This window comes from Diabrotica virgifera, chromosome 4 (genome assembly GCF_917563875.1).
Source record: "Diabrotica virgifera virgifera chromosome 4, PGI_DIABVI_V3a".
NCBI lineage: Eukaryota > Metazoa > Arthropoda > Insecta > Coleoptera > Chrysomelidae > Diabrotica > Diabrotica virgifera.
The window spans coordinates 94,385,111-94,411,144 of NC_065446.1; the positions used below are offsets into that span (position 1 = coordinate 94,385,111).

At 34.6% G+C, this 26,034-nt stretch overlaps 1 protein-coding gene across 2 annotated transcripts in view; it reads left to right on the plus strand.

The window, feature by feature from the left end:
* LOC114326083 (POU domain, class 6, transcription factor 2) overlaps positions 1-26,034 on the plus strand; it is a 670,249-nt gene that overhangs the window by 557,048 nt on the left and 87,167 nt on the right. For both annotated transcript variants that reach the window (XM_028274303.2, XM_028274305.2), the window contains exons 3-5: positions 11,363-11,534; positions 13,569-13,724; positions 19,086-19,316. In XM_028274303.2, coding sequence (XP_028130104.1) covers positions 11,363-11,534; positions 13,569-13,724; positions 19,086-19,316 — 559 coding nt within the window. The remainder of the gene's footprint in view (positions 1-11,362; positions 11,535-13,568; positions 13,725-19,085; positions 19,317-26,034) is intronic.

Sequence of the window (26,034 nt, forward strand, 5' to 3'; positions counted from 1 at the left end):
CGTGCACAATTATCATAAGTACCAACCCAGGCAACCAACCCTTTAGACTAAGCAGGAGAGTATACAGATTGTGAAGGGCGCATTATGAATAAACATGGGTCCGTGCTGCTGGAAGCTGGTCGATTCAATTATAGAAGAGAACACACAACATTTCATATTCTGCCTCTAGACTGTCCTGTCGACGTCTTTGTCTTGTAGGGACCCTCTTACTATACTTTGTTAACGCTCATATTCTCGACGAACAGGAACACCGTGATTAGGGATCTAGCACCTCTCTTTGTATTCTCGTTCTCCGAATCCAGGATCGGTTTTGTAATTGGGAATGATTAATACTATTATTATTGTTTATTATCATTGTTTATTGGTCTAGTTATACAATGCTATTATATAAAATTCATTAATAAATTAGATTATTTTATATAGGGCAAATTTAAAATTTTATTCTTAAATAATATATTATCGTTAAAATTTTTGGGCCGATCATTTTTAAGATATCCATTTTAATGAGTTTTGATGTAGTTTCTCTGTTCACCAACCTACCGTGTTGGCTAGTATCCTGACATCCTTACACTTACATAATAATTATAGCTCTATCCAACCTAATACCTGTTCCATGGGATGTGTATCTTCAATAATAAGAAGTATTATCTACAAATACACTCTGGGCCAAAATTAACCGCCCACCTTAAAAATGTATCATTTTTGATGTCTCGAATTTCCTAAACCTGTTGTCCGATTTGTTATTTTTTTAATATGTTGCCTTATTCTTTAACAATATCGCTGTAATAATATTGTCGCTAAACAGGTAAATTTTCATTTTATATCGGGTGTACCAATCAAACTGTGTTTTTTTCTCAAAGTTCGCATCACCCTGTGGAATATTCTAGCATTTGTAAAATACTGAAATTAAAAACCCAAATATAGCCTCATGTTTTCTCAACATTCTGTTTTTTTATTCATTCGCTTACGTTGGATAATAAAAAAGTTAGGTTCTTTAACAACTAGCCATCTTTTTCATCAATACAGGGTGTTTTTTAATAAGTATCGCAAACTTTAAGGGGTAATGCTGCATGAAACAATAACGACAGTTTGCTTTATAAACGTATCTCCGCAAATGCTTCGTTTACGATATACAGGGTATTGAAATGTTTCTTACAAACTGACGATTTATTTATTGCTTTAAAACCGGTTTAAATATGCAAATGAAATTTGGCAGGGTTTAAGACGTAGTTATTGCACATTTTTTGACATACAATTAAGAATTTAATATTCACCATTTTCGCGCGCATACGGGCAATATGAGCCGTCGTACACCCTGTATATTTTATACATTTTTGGATTCTCCTCGATGTCTTCTTGCTTAAAATATGTGGTTTTGTAATATTATACAGGGTAGTTTAAAAGATAATTACGATATTTTTTTAATTATTTTCGTTGTAACATTCACACCCTGTATAATTGTACTGATTTGACATCTAAAGCTCTATTTATGTTCAAATGATTTTTAATATAGTCTACTATTGTTAAAAATTATTAATATAGCGAAATTATAATTGAATTATAGTTGAATTTTAGTATACAGGGTTGGTCGAAACTCGGAATAAGTATTTTCTGAGTTTTCTTAAATGAAACACCCTATATTTTAGTATTGTATTGAAATGATATTTCGTCGCCTTAAAGTGTTAACCTGCTAAGTCCACATTTTAGGCAAAATGAGTTTTTAACATCTTCTTAATAGTATTAATTTAGTCTATCGATTAGTTAAACAGTCAAGCTACATTTTTTATCTAAAACCTAAAATATTGTATGATTTGTATAAATACCAGCTAACTCCGATTGCTTTGATTTTCCCGCGTAAACGCAGCTAAGTCCTTGACAGCCATGCATTTATATAGTAAAACTTGACCTGACAAGTACACGCTGCGAAATCGTTTTTTGCGTCTCCTGTAAAATTTGGTAAAACGGGGTTAGCAGGTTAACACTTTAGGGCGACGATTTTATGTTACTTTTTTATTTATTAAGCATTTCCTATATCTAACTGCTTTAATTTGTTAGTTATTCGTGATTCTTTAAGCCAAACATTAATTGCTACAAAAATTACGTGAAATTTTATTACGGTTAGCCGTGAAAATATTCAATCAAAAATGATTTTTCGAAAATAAACTTGTAAATAAAGGTAATTGGACTTCGTAAGTCCTAGGTTTTCACGTAAAGTGATCAAACGTAGAACCGGAAGTCGATATTTGAACTCTTCGTGTAACTTTGCGTCGATGGATATACAATTTCACTAATTTTGAATCATTTTTACTAAACTTTCGGTCATAATTGTTTGAACGGAAATGATTTCAAAACCGGGACTCTTCGATTGATATGTCACATGTACTATTTCTGCGACTATAATATGACACTTCCGGTTAGAACTTTTTAACCGGAAATAATATAAAAACCAAAAGTGTATATTTGTTCTTATCTTGCTGAAGCACGTCGAATAATATATTGCGTATACTATATCAGTGACTTTAAAACAGTACTTCCGGTTGCAACTCTAAAACCGGAAGTCCGATGTCAAATTTCTCATCTTTAATACCATCCTTGGGTTATAAGCTTTCATTCTACACCTCTTGTCATTCTATCTGGTAAAAAGACGGAGGAATTGAGTTTACGGACGAACGGACAGACGCGCGAACAGATGGACGTGGATAATTCATGGACGTGAAGCTTTCATTCGGCACCTCATTTGTCATTATATCTGTATTAATAACAGAGGAGTTATACTCGCGGACGGACAAACAGACGGACAGGCAGTAATGAAACCGAAAGTATATATTTGTTCTCAACTTGCTAAGGCGCGTCGAGTAATATATCGCTTGTACCTTTCCGGTGACTTAATACTACTTCCGGTTGCATGTCTAAAACCGGACGTCCTATGTCAAATTTCTCACCTTTAGTACCATCCTTGGATTATAAACTTTCATTCGACACCTCATTTGTCATTCTACCTGATATAGTGATGGAGAAGTTATATTCGCGGACGGACGGACGGACGGACAGACAGACAGTCATGAAACCAGAAGGATATTTGTTCTCGACTTGCGAAGGCGCGTCGAATAATATATCACCTGTACTATTCCGGTTACTTTAAAACAGTACTTCCGGTCACATTTCTAAAACCGGAAGTCCTGGGTAAAATTTCTCACCTTTAGTACCATCCTTGGATTATAAGCTTTCATTCGACACCTCATTTGCCATTCTACCTGGTATAATGACGGAGGAGTTGAGTTTACGGACAGACAGACGGACGGACAGACGGACGTGGATAGTTCAACGTTTTCTCATTTTTTCAAAATTGGGTGAAAACAATACATATTAATCTGGACTAATCCTTAACTTATTATTATTGGTTGAAATAACAAAATACTTACGTAGTTAAGATTGTTGGTGCGTTCAATATTAATAATAACATATTCTATCTAGTTGGCCATGGCATTGACACTAAATTTGCCTAAACATTTGGTTTACTTAAACATTGTAACTATTTTTATAGTTCCAGTTGCTTTATTACCATTACTAATATAGTGTAGGAAACAGGTTGAACCTCGCAAAATAGACACAAGTCCGGTTTTATTTTTTTTTTCTGGTATATCAAGGGTGCTTATTATGAGACTAACTTTTTCTTAAAAAATTTCGCCCCAGAACTCCCCTTTTCATCAATTTAAATGGGGTAATTTGTGGTTTGTGCGAAACGTAGCCTTTCCTGTACGTTTTGAAAAAAAATGTACTTAATAGTAAAATGAAGAGGACTATATTTCCTATTATTTATTTCCCGACAGCATATGTCTATCACCCAAAATTCTGTATCGAGCATCGAAACAAAACGGACGTGTTGGCTCTCCGTGTTTACAAAGAGTTTTTCAGTGCTGCAAATAAATTTATTAATAAACAATTGAAATAGATAAGACACATCATTATCGAAAGCGATAAAATACCAATTAGTGATAAAGTGATCAGTCAATGAAATGAAAAAAATTACCAGATTGTCGATAGTCTGAGTAAGTAGTTAATTTTTATTTGCTAATTGTTTTTGTTAAATCATTTAAAATTTCTGAATAGAGATTCCATATAAAACTGTGCTCGTGACTCAGTGTAAAATGGAAATTCAAGTAGAAACACAATAAAATGTTTCCACAACCAGATTTATACCAATCGCAAAATGAAGCGATATCATTACAGCAGGATAATGTGCTGTTTCAAGAAAACTATCAACGTTCACAAAATGAACAAATGCTATTTAGCAGTTGGAAATTATCTGAGGCCGAGAAGAACAAGGCCTTGGAAGCAACTCGTCAACTACAAAACCAGCTAATTAACATGCAAAAAATGTTTGATGAATTAAATGAAAAATATACACTGCTCGAGAAGAAACTGTCTAACAATATCGATAAACAGACGGTTGAGTATCATACAGACGAAGATGATCTTGCACAGGAAACAGAGTGGATTCGTGCGAAAAACAGGAAAAAGAGGAAAATGGACACTTCCCTAACACCACCACGAGAAGAATATAACAACACAAAAAGTCCTGAAAAACCTAAAATAATTGAGAAACCCCCACCGATTATAATAGAAGGGGAGAACAACTTTAACGATCTTCATGCTATGGTACTTAGCTACCAAAATTCTCAAATAAAAGTCATCAACGACAAAACTATAAAAATTAATGTACAAAAAGAGGAAGATTTTAAACTGCTTACCGCAGCATTAAATGATAAGAAATATTCATGGCATTCCTATGAAAACAAGCAAAATAGGCCCATTAAAGTAATGGCCACTGGATTACATCATTCTGTAAAGCCTAATAATATTGTCCAAGAAATGAGGAGACGTGGCTATAAGCTCATCGAAGCTACACCCAAGCTAAAGTATAATACTAAACAACCTCTTAATATGTTCATGTTATCATTCAGACACGATGAAAATATCGATAAAATATTCGGAATTTCTGATATATTACAAGTTAGAGTTCAGATTTTGCCGTTAAGAAAATCCAGACTCGTGCCTCAATGCAAAAAATGCCAAGCTTTTGGTCATACGCAAAAATATTGCGCAAAGCAACCACGATGTGTTAGATGTACCGGAAAGCACCTGACTATCGATTGTGATAAACCTAAAAATGCCCAACCAAAATGTGTCCACTGTGGAGAAAGTCATCCTGCAAACTACAGAGGATGCATGGTAGCAAAAGAAATGCAGAAGTTAAAAGACAATCGAAATAAGAGAACTACAATACCTAAACAACCACAAAGGGTGCAGCAGCAGAATCCGATATACAAAACCAACGAAAACAAAAAAACCTACAGCCAAGCTGCTAGAGGTAATATAGAAATTGAAAGTACTAACCCAGAACACAGCTCTAACATTGAGAGCACTCTCCAACAAATACTGGAAACACTGACCAAAATGGATGAGCGTATTACTAGATTAGAATATAGCACCAAAGGAGCTATTCCTAAGAATTTTAATGCCAGATAGTCTGAGGATAATGGAATGGAATGCAAATGGACTACTGCAGCATCAACAAGAACTGCAGACTGTCCTAGACATTGAAAAAATAGACATTTGTCTCATTTCTGAAACACACTTTACAAATGAAACCTACATTCATTTTAAAGGATTTAAAGTATACCATACCTTACATCCGGATAATACAGCCAGAGGTGGTAGTGCTATCATAATAAAAGAAACAATTAGACATCATCAAGAAATATGCTACAAAACAGAAATGTTCCAAGCTACTTCAGTATGTGTTAAAACAAAATCTTTTGAGCTTATCGTTACCGCTGTCTACTCTCCACCAAAACATAACCTCAAAAAAGATCAATATCTAGAATTTTTGAATAGACATGGCAAAAGATTTATAATTGGTGGTGATTTTAATGCCAAGCACACCCATTGGGGTTCTAGGATAATTACAACAAAGGGGAAGGAACTCTTGCAGGCAGTTAAGCAATTAAAATGTGAAACACTTTCAACAGGTAAACCGACTTATTGGCCTACTGATTCCAACAAAATTCCAGACCTGATTGATTTTTTTATAACTAGAAATATTTCTGTTAATTATTTACATATTGAAGAAGCTTGGGACATGAACTCCGATCATTCACCCATCCTTCTCACAGTTAGCGATACTGTTATTCAAAGCCAGCCACCTCCTAAACTGACTAATAGACTAACAGATTGGCGGAGTTTTCAGCTTCACTTAGAAGAAACAATCAATCTCAAAGTTTCACTAAAAACTAGATATGAACTTGATGAAGAAACGGAATGTTTTGTTAAACAAGTTCAACAAGCCGCTTGGAATAACTCACCTGAACTGATTCATAGAGTTAAAGGTAATAATTACCCTAAAGAAATTAGAAAGCTAATCGAAGAAAAAAGAAAACTCAGAAGGATCTGGCAACGCTCTAGAGCTCCATCTGATAAAACAAAACTAAATAATGCTACACAACAGCTTAAAAGAGAAATTAAAAAAAATAAAAACGAATCAATTAGTAACTATCTAAGAGAATTGACAAATGATAGCACAACTGATTATTCCCTCTGGAGAGCCACTAAGAAATTAAAACGACCGATAATGCAAAATTCCCCACTAAGAAATACAGATGGAAGCTGGACAAAAAGCAATTTAGAGAAGGCTAATAAATTTGCTGAATATCTCGAGGAAACATTCCAGCCAAACGAAGGTGATAACACACTGCAATGGGAAAATGCCACACAGGAAGAAGGTGAAATTAAACTAGTCACCCCAAAAGAAGTGGCCGACGAAATTAAATCAAACATCAATCCCAGGAAAGCACCTGGGTTTGACTTAATTACTGGGGAAATCTTAAAACAACTTCCTAGAAAAGCCATAGTAAAACTGACATATCTCATAAATGCCTCGTTCAGATTAAGATATATTCCCAAGATATGGAAAGTGGCTGAGGTCATAATGATCCTTAAACCTGGAAAACAACCAAATACAGTATCATCGTACAGACCGATTTCATTGCTACCAGTAATTTCAAAGCTGTACGAGAAGCTTTTGCTGAAAAGGTTGAAACCTCTCATAGATGCTAAGGCTCTAATTCCATCACACCAGTTTGGGTTTCGAGAAAGTCATTCAACTATCGACCAAGTTCATAGAATAACGGATATAATAGAGAGGTCGCTAGAAGGAAAGAAAGTTTGCTCAGCTGTCTTCCTCGACGTAGCGCAAGCTTTTGATAAGGTATGGCACGAAGGACTTAAGTACAAATTAAGCAGGATTTTGCCAAGACAATACAGAGAATTATTGGAATCTTATATATCAGAGAGAGTTTTTAGGGTTAAGCAAGAAGAAGCCTACTCGGAACTAAAGGAAATCAATGCAGGAGTACCACAAGGTAGTGTGATAGGACCGGTCCTATACCTATTATACACTAGTGATATCCCTGAAGTACAACATAATACAATAGCTACCTTTGCTGATGACACTGCCGTCTTAGCCGTAGGTGAAGACCATGAAGAAGCAGCAAGAAAATTACAAATATCTCTTAACAGACTTAACGAGTGGACTAAACGCTGGCGAATTAAATTAAACGAAATGAAGTCAGTGTATATAAATTTTACAAACAAGAAAAATCAATACATTCCTGTTAACTTAAATAATACTCAGATACCATATGCCGACACCGCAAAGTATTTGGGTATTACACTAGACGCTAGGCTACGCTGGAAGGCCCATGTTAAAAAGAAACGAGAACAGCTTAACATGAAGTATAAAAAAATGTATTGGCTATTGGGAAGACAATCCACTCTCTCAATCTACAATAAAATACTTTTGTATAAACAGATTATAAAACCTATATGGACATATGGCATCCAACTATGGGGCTGCGCTAGTAATACAAATTTAATTATTATTCAACGATTCCAAAACAAAGTGCTAAGGAGCATTGTCAACGCTCCATGGTACTATAGGAACAGTGATCTCCATAGGGACCTAGACATGGATACTGTTAACAAGACCATAGAAAAATTTGCCAAGAGTCACGAACAACGACTTCTTCAACACGTCAATGTTGAGGCCATCCAGCTCCTCGACAACACGGATCTAGCTAGAAGACTCAAGAGGAAGAAACCCTTCGAGTTAGTTAAGTGAAAAATAGTGCACGGTGCAAGTGATGGTACAAGTTAAAATTTGTGCAATATATTAACAGAACCTAGGGGGTACTATCGAGTTTGTCCTTAGTATTAAGTTTTTTTAGTAGTAATTTAGGTTAGAAATAAGTTGCTCATTGATCACATTATTTGATCAGATTGTAATGTTCTTAAGCATCTTATTGGTGTTTAATAAATAAAAAAAAAAAAATATGTCTATCACCCACCGTTTAGAGGGGGTGGCGCCCCAAAGTTGACAAATTTTTAAAAAGATGTTTTTAAAAAAATATATTTTTCCCTAAATGTAATGAAAATTAAGAAGAAGCCCTGCGGAAATTAATCACAAATAAGTGGCTGATTTTTTGGTATAGGTTTTATTCTATAATAATTTTCTTAATTTTCATTACAGTTAGGGAAAAATATTTTTTTAAAACATCTTTTTTAAAAATTTGTCAACTTTGGGGCGCCACTCCCGCTAAACGGTGGGTGATAGACATAATATGCTGTCGGGAAATAAATAGTAGAAAATATGGGTCTACCCCAAAATCCCGACAGCCAAAATCCCGACACGTCAGAATCCCGACAGGCCAAAATCCCGACAGGCCAGAATCCCGACAGGTTTGATAAGTTTCTTTTTAATATATAATTACATTTATTTCTTGTTTTTTGTTTATGGCCATCTGTTTTTTATTTTTTGTTACTAAACAAAAGTATTTTGTATTAAAAGTATTAAACAAAAGTCGGAATTTTTACTTATGCGAGGATTGTTGCATGTCGGGATTTTGGCCTGTCGGGATTCTGGCGTGTCGGGATTCTGGCGTGTCGGTGTTTTGGCCGTCGGGATTTTGGCTGTCGGTATTTTGGCTGTCAGGATTTTGGGCGGCACCGAGAAAATATAGTTCTCTTCATTTTACTATTAAGTAAATTTTTTGCAAAACGTACAGGAAGTGCTACGTTTCGCAAAAACCACAAATTACCCCCTTTAAAGGGATGAAAAGGGGCGTTCCGGGACGAAATTTTTTAAGAAAAAGTTAGTCTCATAATAAGCACCCCTTGATATACCAGAAAAAAAATAAAACCGGAGTTGTGTGCACTTTGCGAGGTTCAACCTCTGTTTCCTACACTAATATGAATTTTTCTAATGAGGAACTGATTAATATGGTTTTAGTACTAGTAGTCCAGTAAATGAACGGGAAATACGGCGATACCGTGTAATTTTCAGGGGCAACTCCGAATTGCATGAAAATTTGGATTTAGGTTCTACTTACCCTCCACTTCAAAGTTGAAAATGTGCCGTTGGTTGCTTTTACTTGGGGGGTGACAGTCACCCCTTCTCGGGGGTGAAAAAACGTACGTTCAAGATAAGACCGGAAATGGATAAACTGACTGATTTTAAGCAACTTTTGTTCTATAGAGTTTTTTATGTAAGTCAATACTTTTCGAGTTATTTGCGATTGAAAATGTTTATTTTTCGACAAAAAAACTACGTTTTTAGACGGTTTTTCGCAAATAACTCAAAAAGTAAATACTTGATCAAAAAAAATATTCTTAGCAAAAGTGTAGCTTATAGAAAACCGAAAAAAAAATGGTGTATCAGTAAAGTCTACCAATCGAGTAAAAACAAAGTTGTAGTTCATGAAAAATACGTTCTTATTCGTCTCATTCCAAATCGAATATTTCAAGGTAAAATCGCCGAAAAAATAAGCACTTTTTGGGAAAAACCGATTCAAACTTTTTTAAAGTGTTTATAAGTATCTTTATTTTAATTGTTTATAAAAGTTTCTAGCATTAAAAATAAGCGAGTTACGCTCAAAATAAAGTTGGCCCTCTTTTTTTTTGGTAAAAAAATTATGAAAATCTCCCCGTGTTTAGCTCCACAAATGAAATGAATCGCTTCCGCTTTACAAAAAATTTACTTACTTATCTATTTTTATATGATCTGTCAGTCTACCGGTTTAAAGTGCTTATTCTTGAAAGGGGTATAGTTGAAAAAGCTTGAACGGGTCACTAATCACAAGTGTATGCAAATTTTGAGCAGCCATATCTTAACAAATTTTTGATTTACGGAAAAACAAAATGAAACTAGCATATTTATAATAGCAAAACCTACATTTTTTTACTCTTTAAGATTTTGCTTATAACTAATACTTTTGAAGTTATTTTAAAGAAAAAAGGAAATTTTTCAAAAGTTTTTACAAAATTTTTTTACTCTGAAACCAATTTCTTTTTAAATCAGACTTACAGATCGTATAAACAATACATATGCAGTTAAAATAAATGGTGAAACCAATTTTTTTTTTAAAATAAGCACTTCAAACCAATCAGACTTACAGATCGTATAAACAATACATATGCAGTTAAAATAAATGGTAAAGCGGTAACTATTAATTTTATTTAGGGTACTAAATAGAGGGAGGTTTGCAAGATTTCTTTTTTACCAAAAAAAGGGGGCAACTTTTTTTTCAGTGTAACTCGTTTATTTTTGATGCTAGAAACTTTTGTAAAAAACAAATATAAAGCTTTTTTAAGATACTTTAAAAATGTTAATAAGCTTTTCCCGAAAAGTGCTTAATTTTTTGGTGATTTCGCGTTGAATTATTCTATTTGGAATTAGAGGAATAAGAACGTATTTTTCATGAGCTACAACTTTGCTTTTACTCAATTTATAGACTTTACTGATACACCATTTTTTTCGCTTTTTTATAAGCTACACTTTTGCCAAGAATATTATTTTCGATAAAATATTTACTTTTTCAGTTATTTGCGAAAAAAGGTCTGAAAACGTAGTTTTTTTGTCGAAAAGTATTGACTCGCGAAAAGTATTAAATCGCGAAAAGCTCGAAAAGTATTGACTTACGTAAAAAACTTTATAGAACGAAAGTTGCTTATAATCTGTCAATTTATCCATTTCCGGGCTTATTTTAAACACGCGTTTTTCACCCCCGAGAAGGGGTGACTCACCCCCCAATAAAAAGCAACCAACGGCACAAATTCAACTTTGAAGAGAAGGGTAAGTAGAACCTAAATCCAAATTGTCATGCAATTCGGAGTGGCCCCTGAAAATTACACTCCAAAACGGTCATTTATTGGGCTATAGGAAAGTATAACAAAAATGTGCTACTAGCAATAAGAATTTATCATCAGCAATTCCCTGCCGTGTCTGAAATATTTTTGTTTGTTTCAGGAGAGCGATTGTGATAGCAGTATCGGATCGCCGGAACCTGCAATGGGAGCTGAAAATGGTACCGACTTAACCATAGCATCTAAACAACTACACAATCGCCTAGAAGAAACTAGTCAGACTGAATCTAAGATGGCCACTAGTATATCGCCTACGTCACATTTGAACGGAGCCAGTGAGTGATTAGCATTAGACTATTTAATTTAAACTTTTATAGATATACTTACAGATACATAAATCTGTAAATCTTCCTATATCCTTAAAGTATAGTCCGATCTTCCCCTTTAGCCGTCTTCTCGATTCAGTTCGATCTATTAGCAATAATGTTCCTAGCAGCCTCATCACCTCCCAATCTAAGTTATGGTCTAATTGTACACTACCCTGTACTTTACCCTGGATTGTGACGTATGGATTCATCTGGGAGGGTTGTTCTATTGTGATCATGCTGGCTGGTCTGCTCATCTCAATATTTTCAATTTTGAGGGAGATGACGTCTCTTTCCATCAGATGGCACCTTTGTACCCTGCTACTTAGGGGGGAAAATAGTGCACTGTTTGTTGTTTACTTCACCACTTAGTTCGGTAGTGTAGTGCACAGTGAATAGTCTACTAAAGTGATTTGGTGCCTTAGGACACGCAGACCCAGGAGGTCCTTATGAAGACTAGATTGGGAGTTTGGAAGGATGGATCTAAAGTTTGAGTGATCCAATATTCAAGGTATTTGGATCGTTATACTCTTTCCAGTATTTGTTGGTGTAACACACCAGGTGGCTTGAGCCAATATCCTCTTTAGCGGTCACATATATTTAGTTGCGTGGATGTTTATCGACAGTCACCAATGTCTGCATTCTTTTAACTCTATTGATTACTTCCTGCAGGATTTTTGATCTTTTAAACGTTACCTAAATAGCCTAAATACCTCAGCTTGGCTCTAAATGGCTAATTGGCTTTGATTATCTCTTGTTTGTACTTACAATGGCTGTCTGGTTCCAGTAAAGTTTGGCAGTAAGTTTGATGTCTTCGTTATCTAGTCAGATGCCGGATGCTCTGCAAGACGGTAATAAATTTTATAACAAATGGTAATATACCGCAAGGCGGTAAAAAATAACAAATTCCTTTTCAAAATCAATTAAACACACGTATGTGGGTTTTCTTATGTAACAGCCCCATGAAAGAAGTATTTCCATAGAAAAAAATGCTTCTTTAGTTCTAAGGCATCTCCTGATTCCAAACTGCTCCTGACCAATTACTTGCTCATATTTATTGTAAAATTTTTTAGAAGGATATGCAACAGTTTCTTAACGGCATAGCTCATTAAACTAATAAGTCTGCATTCACTACATTCTTTGCCATTTGGTTTCTTAGGGAGAGGAATAAAGATCGATAAAGAATGGGATTACATTCCCATAAATTGGCTGAGATATAGAAGAAGATTTGTTTTACATTCCATTCCTTTGGGGATAACTTAAGAATGGTTGTAATTTGGAACGGATAACCTCCTAAGTTTCAACTCAAGATAACCAACGATATATCTCTTTAAGGTCATCCAATATTGGTAAATTAATATTGTGTTCGAACAACAATTAATTTAGGTACGAATTAAAAAAATCATCAAGTGGGCCTGAACAAAGTCCAAAGGAAGATTGAAATGCTCTAAAGGAAGATTGACTTTTATTGGATATCATAAACCAAGATTCGCTATTAGCTTTAAAAGTTGGTTTTCGTAAACCAGTCATATTTATCTTTTAATGAAATTCCATTTTCCTAATTATGCATTGGAAGAATTCCGAAAATATCGTGGACAGAACACGTTACAAACAAAGAACCCGAGAAAGATGAATAAAGAAATGGAAATCTTAAATATAATCAAAACAAGAAAGAAAATTTGAATATTTGGACATATTACACGTGGGGAGAACAACTTGTTCCACCTGATTATGCTGGGAAAGATTCATGGAAAAAGAAGCATAGATAGACGTAGAATATACGTAGATAGACGTAGAATCACGCTGCGCAACCTGAGAGAATGGTACATCAAATGAACTTTCAGAGGAGCCGGGTCGAAAGTCCGAATAGCTATGATGATTGTCAACCCCCGTCGTGAAAATGGCACTTGAAGAAGAAGAATTAAGCATATTCATTTTTCCTTAAAACTTTTGTTCCATATATTATAAATTCGAAAAAGTGCATTTTTTTCTTTATTGTTACAGTGGCTGGTTTGGTGACTCTACAAAATCTCCAAAATTTAGCATCTCTACAAAACCTTCCTCAAGTGGCTTCGCTGGCGGCAGGACTGTCGAATATGGCCAACCTCTCTAGTAATCCCGTTGTAAATGCCCCCCTTAATTTAAGTGTTAGCGCGTCAGGTAAGTAAATAAATAATATAAATAATACTAAATAATAATCATATAAATAATCTATATCATATAATAATAAATCATATAAATAATAATAAGATCATATGATATTTATAACAGTATGGTAATGATCAATGAATTAATTGTATAGATAATGAACAAAATACTTGAAAACAGGTGAAAATACGAAAAGAGAAAGGTCCCAGATACAAAGAGAAAAGTCCCAGATACAAAATTCACCATTACAATGAAAATTAAAATAGTAAGTAATTATTTAAATCTCAAACTTTTCTTATTGGAACTCCTTTCTGGTAACATCCTTAATCTCTGACTTTTACAATTTATAAGACTAGAGACGACGAATAAAGAAAGCGAAAAGAACTCTACAATACGCAGCCACATTCCACTTTCGAAAATACATTCGAATGGATAACAACGATTTATCTTTACCTTCAAAATGGGCTTCAGTTTCGGCGATTAGCTACGTCCTCATCGGAGTGATATTGCCACGGAGCATTTTTTTTAGATCGGGAAAAAGATAGTAATAGCTGGGGGCCAGATCTGAACTACACGGTGAGTGCGGAAGCAATTCAAAGCCCCAATTCGGGAATTTTTCGTGAAACAACAATTTTTTCTTGAACAAAATGAAGCCTTTTCTTTACGATTTCGGTCTTCAAACGCTCCAATAAACTAATATAGTAGCCGCTGTTGATTGTTTCTTCATGTTTCAAATAGTTAGTGAAAAAAATTCCTTGCGGGTCCCAAAATATAGAGGTGATCCTTTTCGGCGATTTGTTGCGTCTTTGGTCGCTTTGGACGGCTTTCTTCGGGTGCTCTTCACTCAGATGACTGCCGATTTGATTTTGGAGTTTAACTCATTGTGACAACGCCACGAAAACTCTGACTTATTCCGATTAAACATGTCCAAACAGCGTCGAGATTCATCAATTCCTTGTTGTTTGTATTCTCACGTGACAAAACGCACACCCATTTGCGGAAAACAGCTTTCTCATATAGTGCAGTCACTGAAGGTGGATATGAGCTATTACCTCCGATTTCGTTGAACCTTCATCGATTTGCATGAAAATAGGTGAGTGGTTAGAGGATATCTCAAGGAACAAAGGTGACATGGTGCCAACTTGCGCTTTTACTCTGGGGGTGGATGGCACCCTTCCTCGAGGGTGAAAATTATTTTATTAAAAATAACCCCACAATTCGATAGAGGGACAAATTATAAGCAAAATTTGTTATATAAAATTATTAAAATAAATCAAAACTTTTTTAGTCATTAAAGATCAAAAATTTTAATTTTTCGGGAGAGAAATGTATGTTTTTAACCGATTTTTCATAAATAACTCAAAAACTGTAAGTTTTTACAAAAAAGTTATTATTATCAAAATTGAGGCTAATAAAAAATCAAATAAACTCCTTACTAGAAAAACCTTCCTATGTTAAGTAAAATTAAGTTATAGGTAATTGAATGTATATTTCTTTCGTCGAGTACCCAAATCTAAGTATTCAAGCTTAAATACTGGCAAAATGATGCATTTTATTACATAAACTTATTAAACATTTGTCAAAGTTCATAGAAATATCTATCAAATAAGCCCTCAAACAAGTTGATAGCATTAAAATTTATGCACCAAAAGTGGTTCAAAATGTATCTTTTAAAAATTTTTCCAAAAAATGTTATTGTTTTTTTGTAAATAATTTCGTTAATGTTTAAGATATTAGGTTCACCTAAAAACTAATTAAAATTTAATTTGAAGGGCTATTAAAAAATGTCAAAATTAGTCTATTAAACCTCTCACTTCTTTAACAATAAAAGGTTAAATGGCCCCGGTTACATGGTTCTCGCAGCATAGTTGAAATATTAAACGTTTTTATCTCGGTTATTTTTTACTCTACGGAAATAGTAGAACAGGTAAAGTATTTGGAACAGAAAAAACTAAAATTTAGTTATATATCATTTTTTACGTATATTGAGTATTTTTGAAGTTATTATCAAAAGAAAATGAAAAGTACGATAATTTTAAAAATTCTGATTTTTTTAAATTGTATAATTTTTTCTAAAATATGCATTCTACACCGGTGATAATTGTTGAAATCATTAACTATGTTAACCTAAAGAAATTCTTGTGAGTATTACTACAAATTTTAATTTTTGTGGAAGTGGCGTATGTTTTATTTTTCACTTTTTCCTAAAAAAATCGAAAAGGTTCTCTTATTTTCATCATAACTTGCTTATTTTTGATGCTATTAACTTCTGCTGGAGCTCCTTTGATAGGTACTCCGAAGTACTTTGACAAGTGCTTAACAAGTATATTCTGTAAAATGCTCGTTTTCCCGTTATGTAAGCTTGAATACTTAGATTTGAGTACTCGTCGGAAAAAATATACATTCAATTACCCATAACCCACTTTGAAATAACATTAGTTTAGTTCTTTAAGTGGGGAGTGTATTAAATTTTTATTATCTTTAATTTTGTTAATAATAGTCTTTTTACAAAAGCTTATAGTTTTTGAGTAATACGTGAAAACAGCTTTAAAACATGCATTTTTTTAAGAAAAAATAAAATTTTTGATATTTAATAACTCAAAAAGTATTGATTTACGTTAATAACTTTATATAACACATTTTGCTTAGAAGTTGCCGCTCAATCGATTTCTAGCAATTTTTTTATTAAAAAAAATTTCACCCCCGAGAAGGGGTGGCATCCACCCCCAGGGTAAAAGCGCAAGTTGGCATCATGTCACCTTTGTTCCTTGAAGTATCTTCTAACTACTCACCGATTTCCATGAAAATCGATGAAGGTTCAACGAAATCGGAGGTGAAAACCTTCATTGACTCCACTAATAGTGAAATGTTCATGTATACAGTCAAAAGTAGACTATATACTCTAGTTTGACTCTAGTTTGGTGACGCTTGGGAACAAAATTTATATTTTAAGCAGTTAACCAATCTGTCGTTCTTCTGGCATGACGCTAGGTCGGGCCTATTTATTAATTGAACAAGCTTTGTAATACACCTGTCAACGTAAATGTCAGCATTGGGAGCTTCACCGCGAACACGCCCAACAAACGGCTGTGAAACACCAGCTTTTGAGATGGCACACCATACCAAAGTTTTATCGGCAAATTTCACTTTCCCCTCAAACCTAACTTCGTCCGGTGAATATTGTACATACATTGCATGTATAAAATCCGTCGTTGCCCTTCATTTCGGAATTGGATAAAGTAAAATACTTTTCATCATCCACAATGAGAATTTTACCAGAAAAATGAATACGTCTAAATGCACGGCAACATCTAGGATTTTTTTCTAACTGGGCTGGTGTGTACTTAAGAGCATTCTTTCTTTTATATTGTTTTAAATTATTTCTAGAAATTGTTCTACTTAGGTCGAATTTCTCATATCCAGTTCAACTCAAGTTTAAGCTGAACTTCCAGTGAACCACAGGTTAACGTCAAAATTTTGACGTTTAACTGTAGTTTACCAAAAGTTCAGGTTAAACTTGAGTTGAACTCGACATGAGAAATCGGTCCTTACAGTCATCCTTGAAACATTAGATCTTCGGCCAACATTTCGCAAAGACTTTCCTAATTGGTACTCCATACTCTGAATTAATCTCTGTTCCCGAAGAGAAGTTAAAACTCTTGATCTTCCACTTTTGGGCAAATTAAGGCATAGTATACTATTTTCGCACTCTTTAATTGTCTGGTAAATCGTTGACACAAAAATATTTTGAGCACCAAAAATTCTTAAGCAAGCCGCACACCAAAGAAACATGAAACGAAAAACATGAAACGTGAAACGTGAAACATGTTTCATGAAAATAAAACACTGCTAATCAAATCTCAAAGTCCGCCTACCAATGAAACGAGTGTGATTCATGCTCATGACACATTTTTATTTTCGGAGAGTTTCATAAATGGCCGGACGTATATTTGTTTAGCAGTGTTTTATTTCCATGAAACGTAATTTACATTTCATGTTTCTTTGATGTGCGGCCTGGCCTGCCTTACAATATCGCTTTTTGGTACATGTCCAACTAAACGATAAATACTTTGACGAATATTAAATTTGTATGACATCTTAACGAACCGTAGTTGTCAAAACTGACATTATTTATATCGTTTAAGTTGTTTACTAACTTTGGTTTCCAATGGCAACTTGATCCAATGTTTCCTACCAATAATACTTTTAAATCTAAAATTTTCCGAAAACTTTAGGGACATACGTTACAATATTTCATCATCTTTGTTTTTTTGCACACAACTCCTTCATTGAATACTTTATTTGTCGAAGGTATTTTTGAAATTCGGTATGTCCATATTTCAAGAGCTTCCTATTTATTTAGGCAACGTATTGGGACCGTATGGGTAAAATCGAAGGACGCAGAGGAATTGGTAGAAAGCAGGCCTCTTGGTTGAAGAATATCTGGGAGTGGACAGGAATAAAGAAATCAGAACACCTATTTAGAATAGCTCGAGACAGAGACAGTTTCGCCATGTTAATCGCCAACGTCAAGGGGACTTGATAGGGCACGTTAAGAAGAAGATTGGGACCGTGCAAGTTCGGAAAAGCGACACCTGGTTTCATAGCTCAGCAACATTCTTAGCACTTTTAATTATATTGGCAAATTATATTAGTCCTGGTTGCTAGATAATTCACAAGGCCATAGCCGAAAAAACAAGAAAAAGTACGATTGAGGTTATGTTATTAAAAGTTAAACAATTGATGTAGTAAATAAAAATAATTATTAAATGCAGTACTGCAAGCAAAATTTAATTTAATTAAATTTACTTTTATATAATAATTGCATATCATATCAATATTGTGAAGCAACATATAATTTTTCTTCTTCAATGACAGTAGGTATGAAATATACGTCAATTTGACAATTTCAATTGACAATATGAATTATTTATAAAAGTTGCAAGATTTCTCCGCTATTTACGCACGATAGTTTCTCGTATCCCCTCCAAGTACTTGCACACAGCAAATATTAAGAGTCCATGACTCTGCATTGTACAATAGAAGCGGAAAGACATAACATCACAGAATTCGCACACTTAATTTCAGGTTTACGTCTTTACAAATACAATAGTATTTGTTTCATACTTTTGATTGCGCTTCTTGCTTGTACTATCCTTACTCTGATTTCACTTAAATAGTCACTTATTTCATTTATGTTTTTCCCCAAATAGCCATAGTTTTGTATTCGTTAAAGGTCAGGTAAATAGCTAATATTTTGAAGGTAAAAATGAGTGTACACTAGTACAGTAAACAAAGTTATACTGGTAGTACTAAATAGATTCTAAATTCTAAGAGGATATATTATATCAACAACATTTTTTATTGTTTCAGCAACCATACCTAGGAGTACTCAACCAAGTACAATAGCAGAAACGCCGCCTAGTATCATGACTACTACGATGAATACCCAACCTCCCCCTCCACCTCCCTCTTCCATGGCACCTCCTAGTAGTACTCTAATGGGTTCCCAGCAACCGGCAGTGATGCCCCAGTTTATTTTAGCGTCAGGTCAACTAGTCCAGGGAATTCAGGGGGCACAGTTACTTATACCTACTTCTCAAGGTAAGACTTTTTTCTGAAACAAATTATAAAAAGATATAACAGATGAGACTACAACATGATTTCGATGTAGACCACCCTTTTACCTTGTCCTTCCTACTGGGTGTCTCAAACTTAACATAAGAAAAACATTCCCTTTTTTCCACCTGGTATAAGCTCAAAAGAGAAGTTTGAGTACCCCTTTGCCCAAAACAGCTTAAGTGCCAAAGAAAAAAATTAAAATAATACAAAAATAGCGAAATCCGTTAATAGATATGTTCACGATAAAATAAGTTATCAAAATGAACATAATTTTTGGTGGGTGCAAAATTTTTGCTTTTAAGGGGTCGGTTAAGTATTACGTAACACAATTTGGGGGTGGGGAGGCGGTCGTGTAAACGTTGCGGTACATTACATTGGTGAGAGATGGGACAGAACAACGTTGTACATAACATTGTGTTTTTAATTAAATAAAATAACTAAGTATAGAATTGAAATCTGCCAAGTTGGCTTGGCATCCTTTTCGCTTATGTTTTACAGGGAATCCCTCGATTTTATTGTACAATATTGTTCTTTTTGTTTATGTTTTACGGGGAATCCTTCGACTATACTTGTACTTCCTTTATATTTTGTTTTCGTTGTCAGTAATACACACAAAAAGACATTGCTGTAGTCAGTATTCTTACTGTAATGTCATCAAAAGTTAAAAAAATCGCAAGAATTGACAACTACGAGGGTAAGGAAATGGGTGAGTCCCAAAGTTTCACAAGAAAAAAGCGAATACTAAAAGTTTCACAAGAAAAACTAAAAAATACGTGCTCAATATTTTTCAAAACTCTATCGAATGATACCAAACACGACTTCCCACGGGGAAGGGTGTGGGGTAAATTTAAAATTTTAAATACGAATCCCGCGATATTTCGCGAAATGAATATCATATCGAAAAACTGAAAAATACTCGTATTCAATATTTTTGAAAAATCTATCGAATGACACCAAACACGACCCCCACGGAGGTGGGGTGGGGGTTACTTTAAGGGGGGTATAGTTAATTCTGCGTTTTTTGCATAATTTTAAAACGTTTTCCCTTGAAAGTGGTGGGGTTAAATTAAATGGGTAAAAGGATATCTTAAAGAACAACACTTGAAGATGATTCAGTTAAATTTTTATTGAAAAATATTAAACAATAAAGCAGTGGCGTCATTTTTAAGTAGACGATCCAAAAAAGAAGATGATTTGCGGTGTACACTATATCTTCGGACAGAATCATTTGAAATATATAAACCAAAAAGATTATTTTAGTTTAAGAGTTTCTTGAGGTAGTGACGTCGAGTTTTTATGATTATATTGATTTTTAAATTCATGGTATAACTTTAAAGTGAAAAAATCGAAAAAAACAAAAAAAGTGTGTTTGGTAAAGAGAAAAATGGTAATATAAACAAAAAAATTATAAGAAAAAACTCGACGTCACTACCTAATAAAATATCTATAAAAGAAGTGTGCAAAATTTCAGAAAGATCGGTGCATTACTTTTTGAGTTATGATGTACACCGCCTCAAAAAAACATGTTTTCAGAAAACGCGTTTTAAGAAAAAAGGAGTTTTGCCAATAATACTAAGAAATTTTTTGTATATATCCATATCTCCGTCAATTTTGCTCAGATTAACTTGAAATTTTAATGGTATACTCTTAAAAATATTTACAATCGAATAAGCCGATACAAAAAAATCGAAAAAAATAATCAAAAATACTATAACCCCCTTAAAATCTTGAATGGGAGCTCCCATTTTTTATTGCATATTTGGATTCCTTATGTAAAAATAAGTAACTTTTATTCGAGTAATTTTTTCAAATTATGGATAGATGGCGCTATAATCTAAAAAAACGATTGTTGGAAATGGAAAATTAAATTAAAAATGGAAAGTCCCCACTAAAATGGTAAATTTTACTTAACTTTTTTTGATTTTATGACCTACTCTTCACAACCCAATAGATCCCCATAACGCTCGAATGACTGCACATTTAGCATACTCTGCTCCCCTACCATTACAAATACGAGTATAATACTACAAAAATTATAATTCAGTTTACTACAGCCTTAAAAAATATCTTTGAAAATGTTTTCTTTAAATTTAAACAAATTTTAGGGTTGATAAAAAATATAATTTTGAGTGACCTATAATAGGACGCTGGTCTATAATGGGCAAGCATCTACTGTGCATATGACATGTGATTGTTAATCAAAATATTCCATTAGTATGGACAATCCTGTACAACGCAAATTAATTCTGGAAATCACATTGGTTTATACATATTAGAAATTACAATAATTTTTTTATAATGATGACGTTGAAGATCTGTCTAAACTTCTGTGGTAGTCGTTATTTTTGAAACATATTTAATTGATCCTGAAATAAACTTTAAACAATTTTTTCCGCTGTTGTAAGTCCAAAACCGAATAATCAGATTAGAGGTCATCACTAAGCTCGCGTGTTGAGACTCGTTAATTTGTTCACCCTTGAATTTAGGCGTTCAATTTGTAATCTTTGTTTTTAGTTGGTATAATTAATGATTATGATTGTTCTCATTTATTCCAATCTTCCAAAGTAGTACTCTGTCTATGCGGTATAAATAAATTTAAAAATTGGATTTAATTATAGACTTAGGAAGCGTTCAAGTGTAAACTAACGCAAGGTTTGAAGATTTTTGACTCCCTCCTCTCCTTGTAACGCACCGTATCATTTTTCTGTACCTCTATCCCCCTACCTAAACGTTATGTAACAGCCAAGGGATTATTTTTACGTAAAAGTAAAAAGGATTTTGCGAAAAGTACCCGAAAGTCGATAAAATAGCTTTTACTCTGAGCAAATTAGGAAAAAACAAGGAAAAGTTATTTATTGCCAGCTTTTTTATTTCTGAAATCGAATCTTAAGATTGCATTAGATTGTTCAATAAGTCTTGCGGTTCGATAAAAGAGGGCGTTGCTACTAGCCTAATTTTTTTTTTGTTGTGTTGGTACACTCTTCATATGAACGTATGTGTTTTATTTCACTCTGTCAACTCATTATTTTTTTTAAAGCCATTTAGTATACACATGGCGCAGCCCAGATGGACGAACAAGGAATCAAATAGACTACATCCTAATAAGATCAAGATGGAAGTCGTCGTCCATCAACTGTAAAACATATCCTGGCGCAGACTGTGGAAGCGATCATCAACTCCTGGTATTGAACGTTCTACTTCGTTTTAAAGTCCCCGAAAGAAGACCCCAGAGAAAAGTCATATATCTAAGTCCATCAAAAATCAATGACTTCCAACAAAACCTAGAAGATGCTCTTTCTTTAGACCAAGTAGATAGTGACCCTGAGAGTACTTGGATCTATCTGAAAGATAAGGTAATCGAGGCTGCAAAAGACTGTGAGGCAGCGGTTTCCACTGGCCGTAAGCCATGGATATCCTTTAATACGTGGACTGTGATTCAACGCAGGAAAGAACATAAAACTAGATACGGAACAAACGATGAATACAGAGCGTTATCGAGAGAAATCAGAAAACAGTGCCGCAAAGATAAAGCTGATTACATCTTTCAAATATGCAGAGAGATAGAGGAACATGGCTGTCGAAATGAACCGAGAGACTTATTCCAGAAGATCAAACTCCTTGCCAGAGAATTTAAACCTCAAACGTGGTCTGTAATAGATAAGGAAGGTGATTTAAAGACCGATACTGATGAAATATTGGAAACATGGCGAAACTACTGTGGCGAGCTATATAAAAATAACGAGGTATCAGCAGAAAATCAGTGGCCTTCTGACTACCCTAGAGAACCTACTGTCTTACTCTTTGAAGTCAAAGATGCAATTAAATCACTAAAGATAAATAAATCCCCAGGCATTGATTCAATACCATGTGAAATACTACAGTTACTAGGTGACAAAGGATTACATATCATCCATTCTATCTGTGTCGCTGTTTGGAATTCAGGAAAATGGCCATCTGATTGGTGTACCTCAATTTATATCCCACTACACAAAAAAGGAACTACTACCAGATGTGAAAACTACCGCACACTGTCACTAATAACTAGTGTGACCAACTAGCCCGAAAAATCCGGGACGTGGCCCGAATTACGAAATCGTGTCCCGGCGTCCCGGACAAGGCGTCCGGGCCATCCGAATTTTCGACGTTTTAGTAAAATTCTATATTGAAATTTTGAATACGTTATTTTTCTGAGAAATTGGTGGGACGAAAAAAAGTTGACAATTTCTAGAGTGTGATACTAATACCACATTTAAAACGCATCCATTTTATATCGTGGTATTATAGTTCTACGAAAACTCAAACTGTGGACTTTTTTCGTTTCTGTATTTTAAATATCGTCCTGAAAAATGATGGCTAATAAATGTTTTTTTTCTGTTTTTGGAAAATGGCCCGTTTTTCACTGAAAAGTCCCGGATTTCAAGTATTCTTTTTAGCCTTGTCCCGAATTCGACTGAATTGGAGTTGGTCACACTACTAATAACACATGCTAGTAAAATCTTGTTGCACATCATCAAAAACAGATTAAAAACCTATCTACATTACCAAATACCTCAGGAACAAGCGGGGTTTGTAAAGGGTAAAGGTACAAGGGAACAAATCCTGAACCTGAGACAACTCATTGAAAAGTCTAGAGAATTTCAAGTACCTATGATTATATGCTTCGTTGGCTACCAAAAGGCATTTGATTGTGTAAGCTGGATAAATCTGTGGTCAATTTTAATAGAAATAGGCGCACCAATGCACCTGGTGACACTTATTAAAAATCTGTACCAGTCTAATATAGCGACAGTACGACTAGATCAGAAGTTCTCAAACCAATTCAAGACCGAGAGAGGTGTTAGACAAGGATGCGTGTTGTCACCTGACTTATTTAACATTTATAATGAACATGTCATGAAAATGGTTTTAGAAGGATGGGCCGGTGGAGTAACAGTAGCTGGTAGGAAAATCTCCAATTTAAGATTTGCTGATGACACTACACTTATAGCAGCAAATGAGCAAGAAATGTTTGATCTTTTGCGAAGAGTTGAGTACGAAAGCAATAAAGTTGGTCTGAAAATCAATAAAGCTAAGACAAAAATAATGGTGGTCGACAGATTTGACACTATTCAACTGACTAACATATTACAGGAATACCAGATAGTAAACACCTTTGTCTATCTCGGGTCTATTATAACTAACGATGGCAACTGTGAAACAGAAGTTCGGAGACGTATTGGTATGGCAAAAAATGCGATGAGTCGCCTAACTAAAGTTTGGAAAGACAGATCTATCTCTCAAAATATCAAGATGAGACTGGTGAATGCCCTTGTATTCTCAATATTTCTATACGGAGCAGAGACTTGGACTCTTCGCGCATGCGAGCGCCAAAAAATTGATGCCTTTGAGATATGGTGCTGGAGAAGAATGCTGCGCATACCTTGGACAGCTCATAGGACAAACGTTTCCATTCTAAACCAACTCAATATTAAAAAAAGGCTGTCCACATTATGTCTGCAACGAATTCTGCAATTCTTTGGTCACGTGGTTCGCAGAGGTGACGACAGTTTGGAGAGATTAATTGTTTCTGGAAACGTTCCGGGGAGAAGATCAAGAGGACGATCACCAACTAGATGGTCTGACCAAATAAAGCATTCAGCTGGAAACTCATTCTGCGAAGCTCTTAGAGCAGCTGAAGATAGAGACCAATGGAGAAACATTGTTAGGAATATTGGAAGAAATCACGATCCTCAGTAATGAGGAAACGACAGGAGAGAGAGAGATTTAGTATCGATGTGTCACAGTATTTTTTAAAAGTGTATAAGGACTCTTCGCCTTCAATTATTACTGTAGAAAGTGAGTTTCTCAATTTAAACGTGGTCGTTCAAGCCTTGAAGACGATCCACGTCAAAGACGCCAAAAACAGCAAGACCACCAGACATCGTAGAAAAAACACAAGATATGGTATTGGAAACTCGTTGAATAACTGAAAATTATTTAGTAGAATCCCTATACATCTCATTTGGCAGCGTAAGCAATATTTTGGCCGAAGTATTGGGCTTCAAAAGGCTGTGGTTACAATGGGTGCCGCATTTGCTTACAACGGACCACAAACACATTCTAATGCGACTTTCTCAGCAATATTTAGGGCGTTTTCGAAAGGATAAAGTAGATTTTGTGCATCGATTCATCACAATGTAGGAGACTTGGTCTATCACCATAATCCTGAATCAAAACAAATAGTTTAAAAAGTGGTAGAATCTGGTTTTTCGGCTCCAAAACGAGTTTGTGTCCACAAATCGACCAAGAAGATTTTAGCATCAGTTTTTGGGATGTGAGAGGAATTTTTGTTGTGGATTACTTGCAAGTTCATAAAACAATAAATTCTGGATATTATTGTAACCATTTAGACCAGCTAAAGGAAAAAATCGTGAAGAAAGACCCGGCAAACCATTTAGACTTGCAAAAGAAAAGAATCCTTTTTCATCAGGACAATGCACTGTGTTCTATGAGTATTTTATCAATGGCTAAAATCGATGAATTAAAGTTCGAATTGTGAGAGCATCCACAGTCTTAATCAGATTTGGTTCCTAGCGACTTCCATTTGTTTCAATACCTAAAAAAATGTATGCGTGGAAAGCGTTTTTCATCAAATGATGAGTATATAACAGCTGTGGAAGCGTATTTTGCAGCCCTTCCTGATTCTCCCTTCAGGGATGGA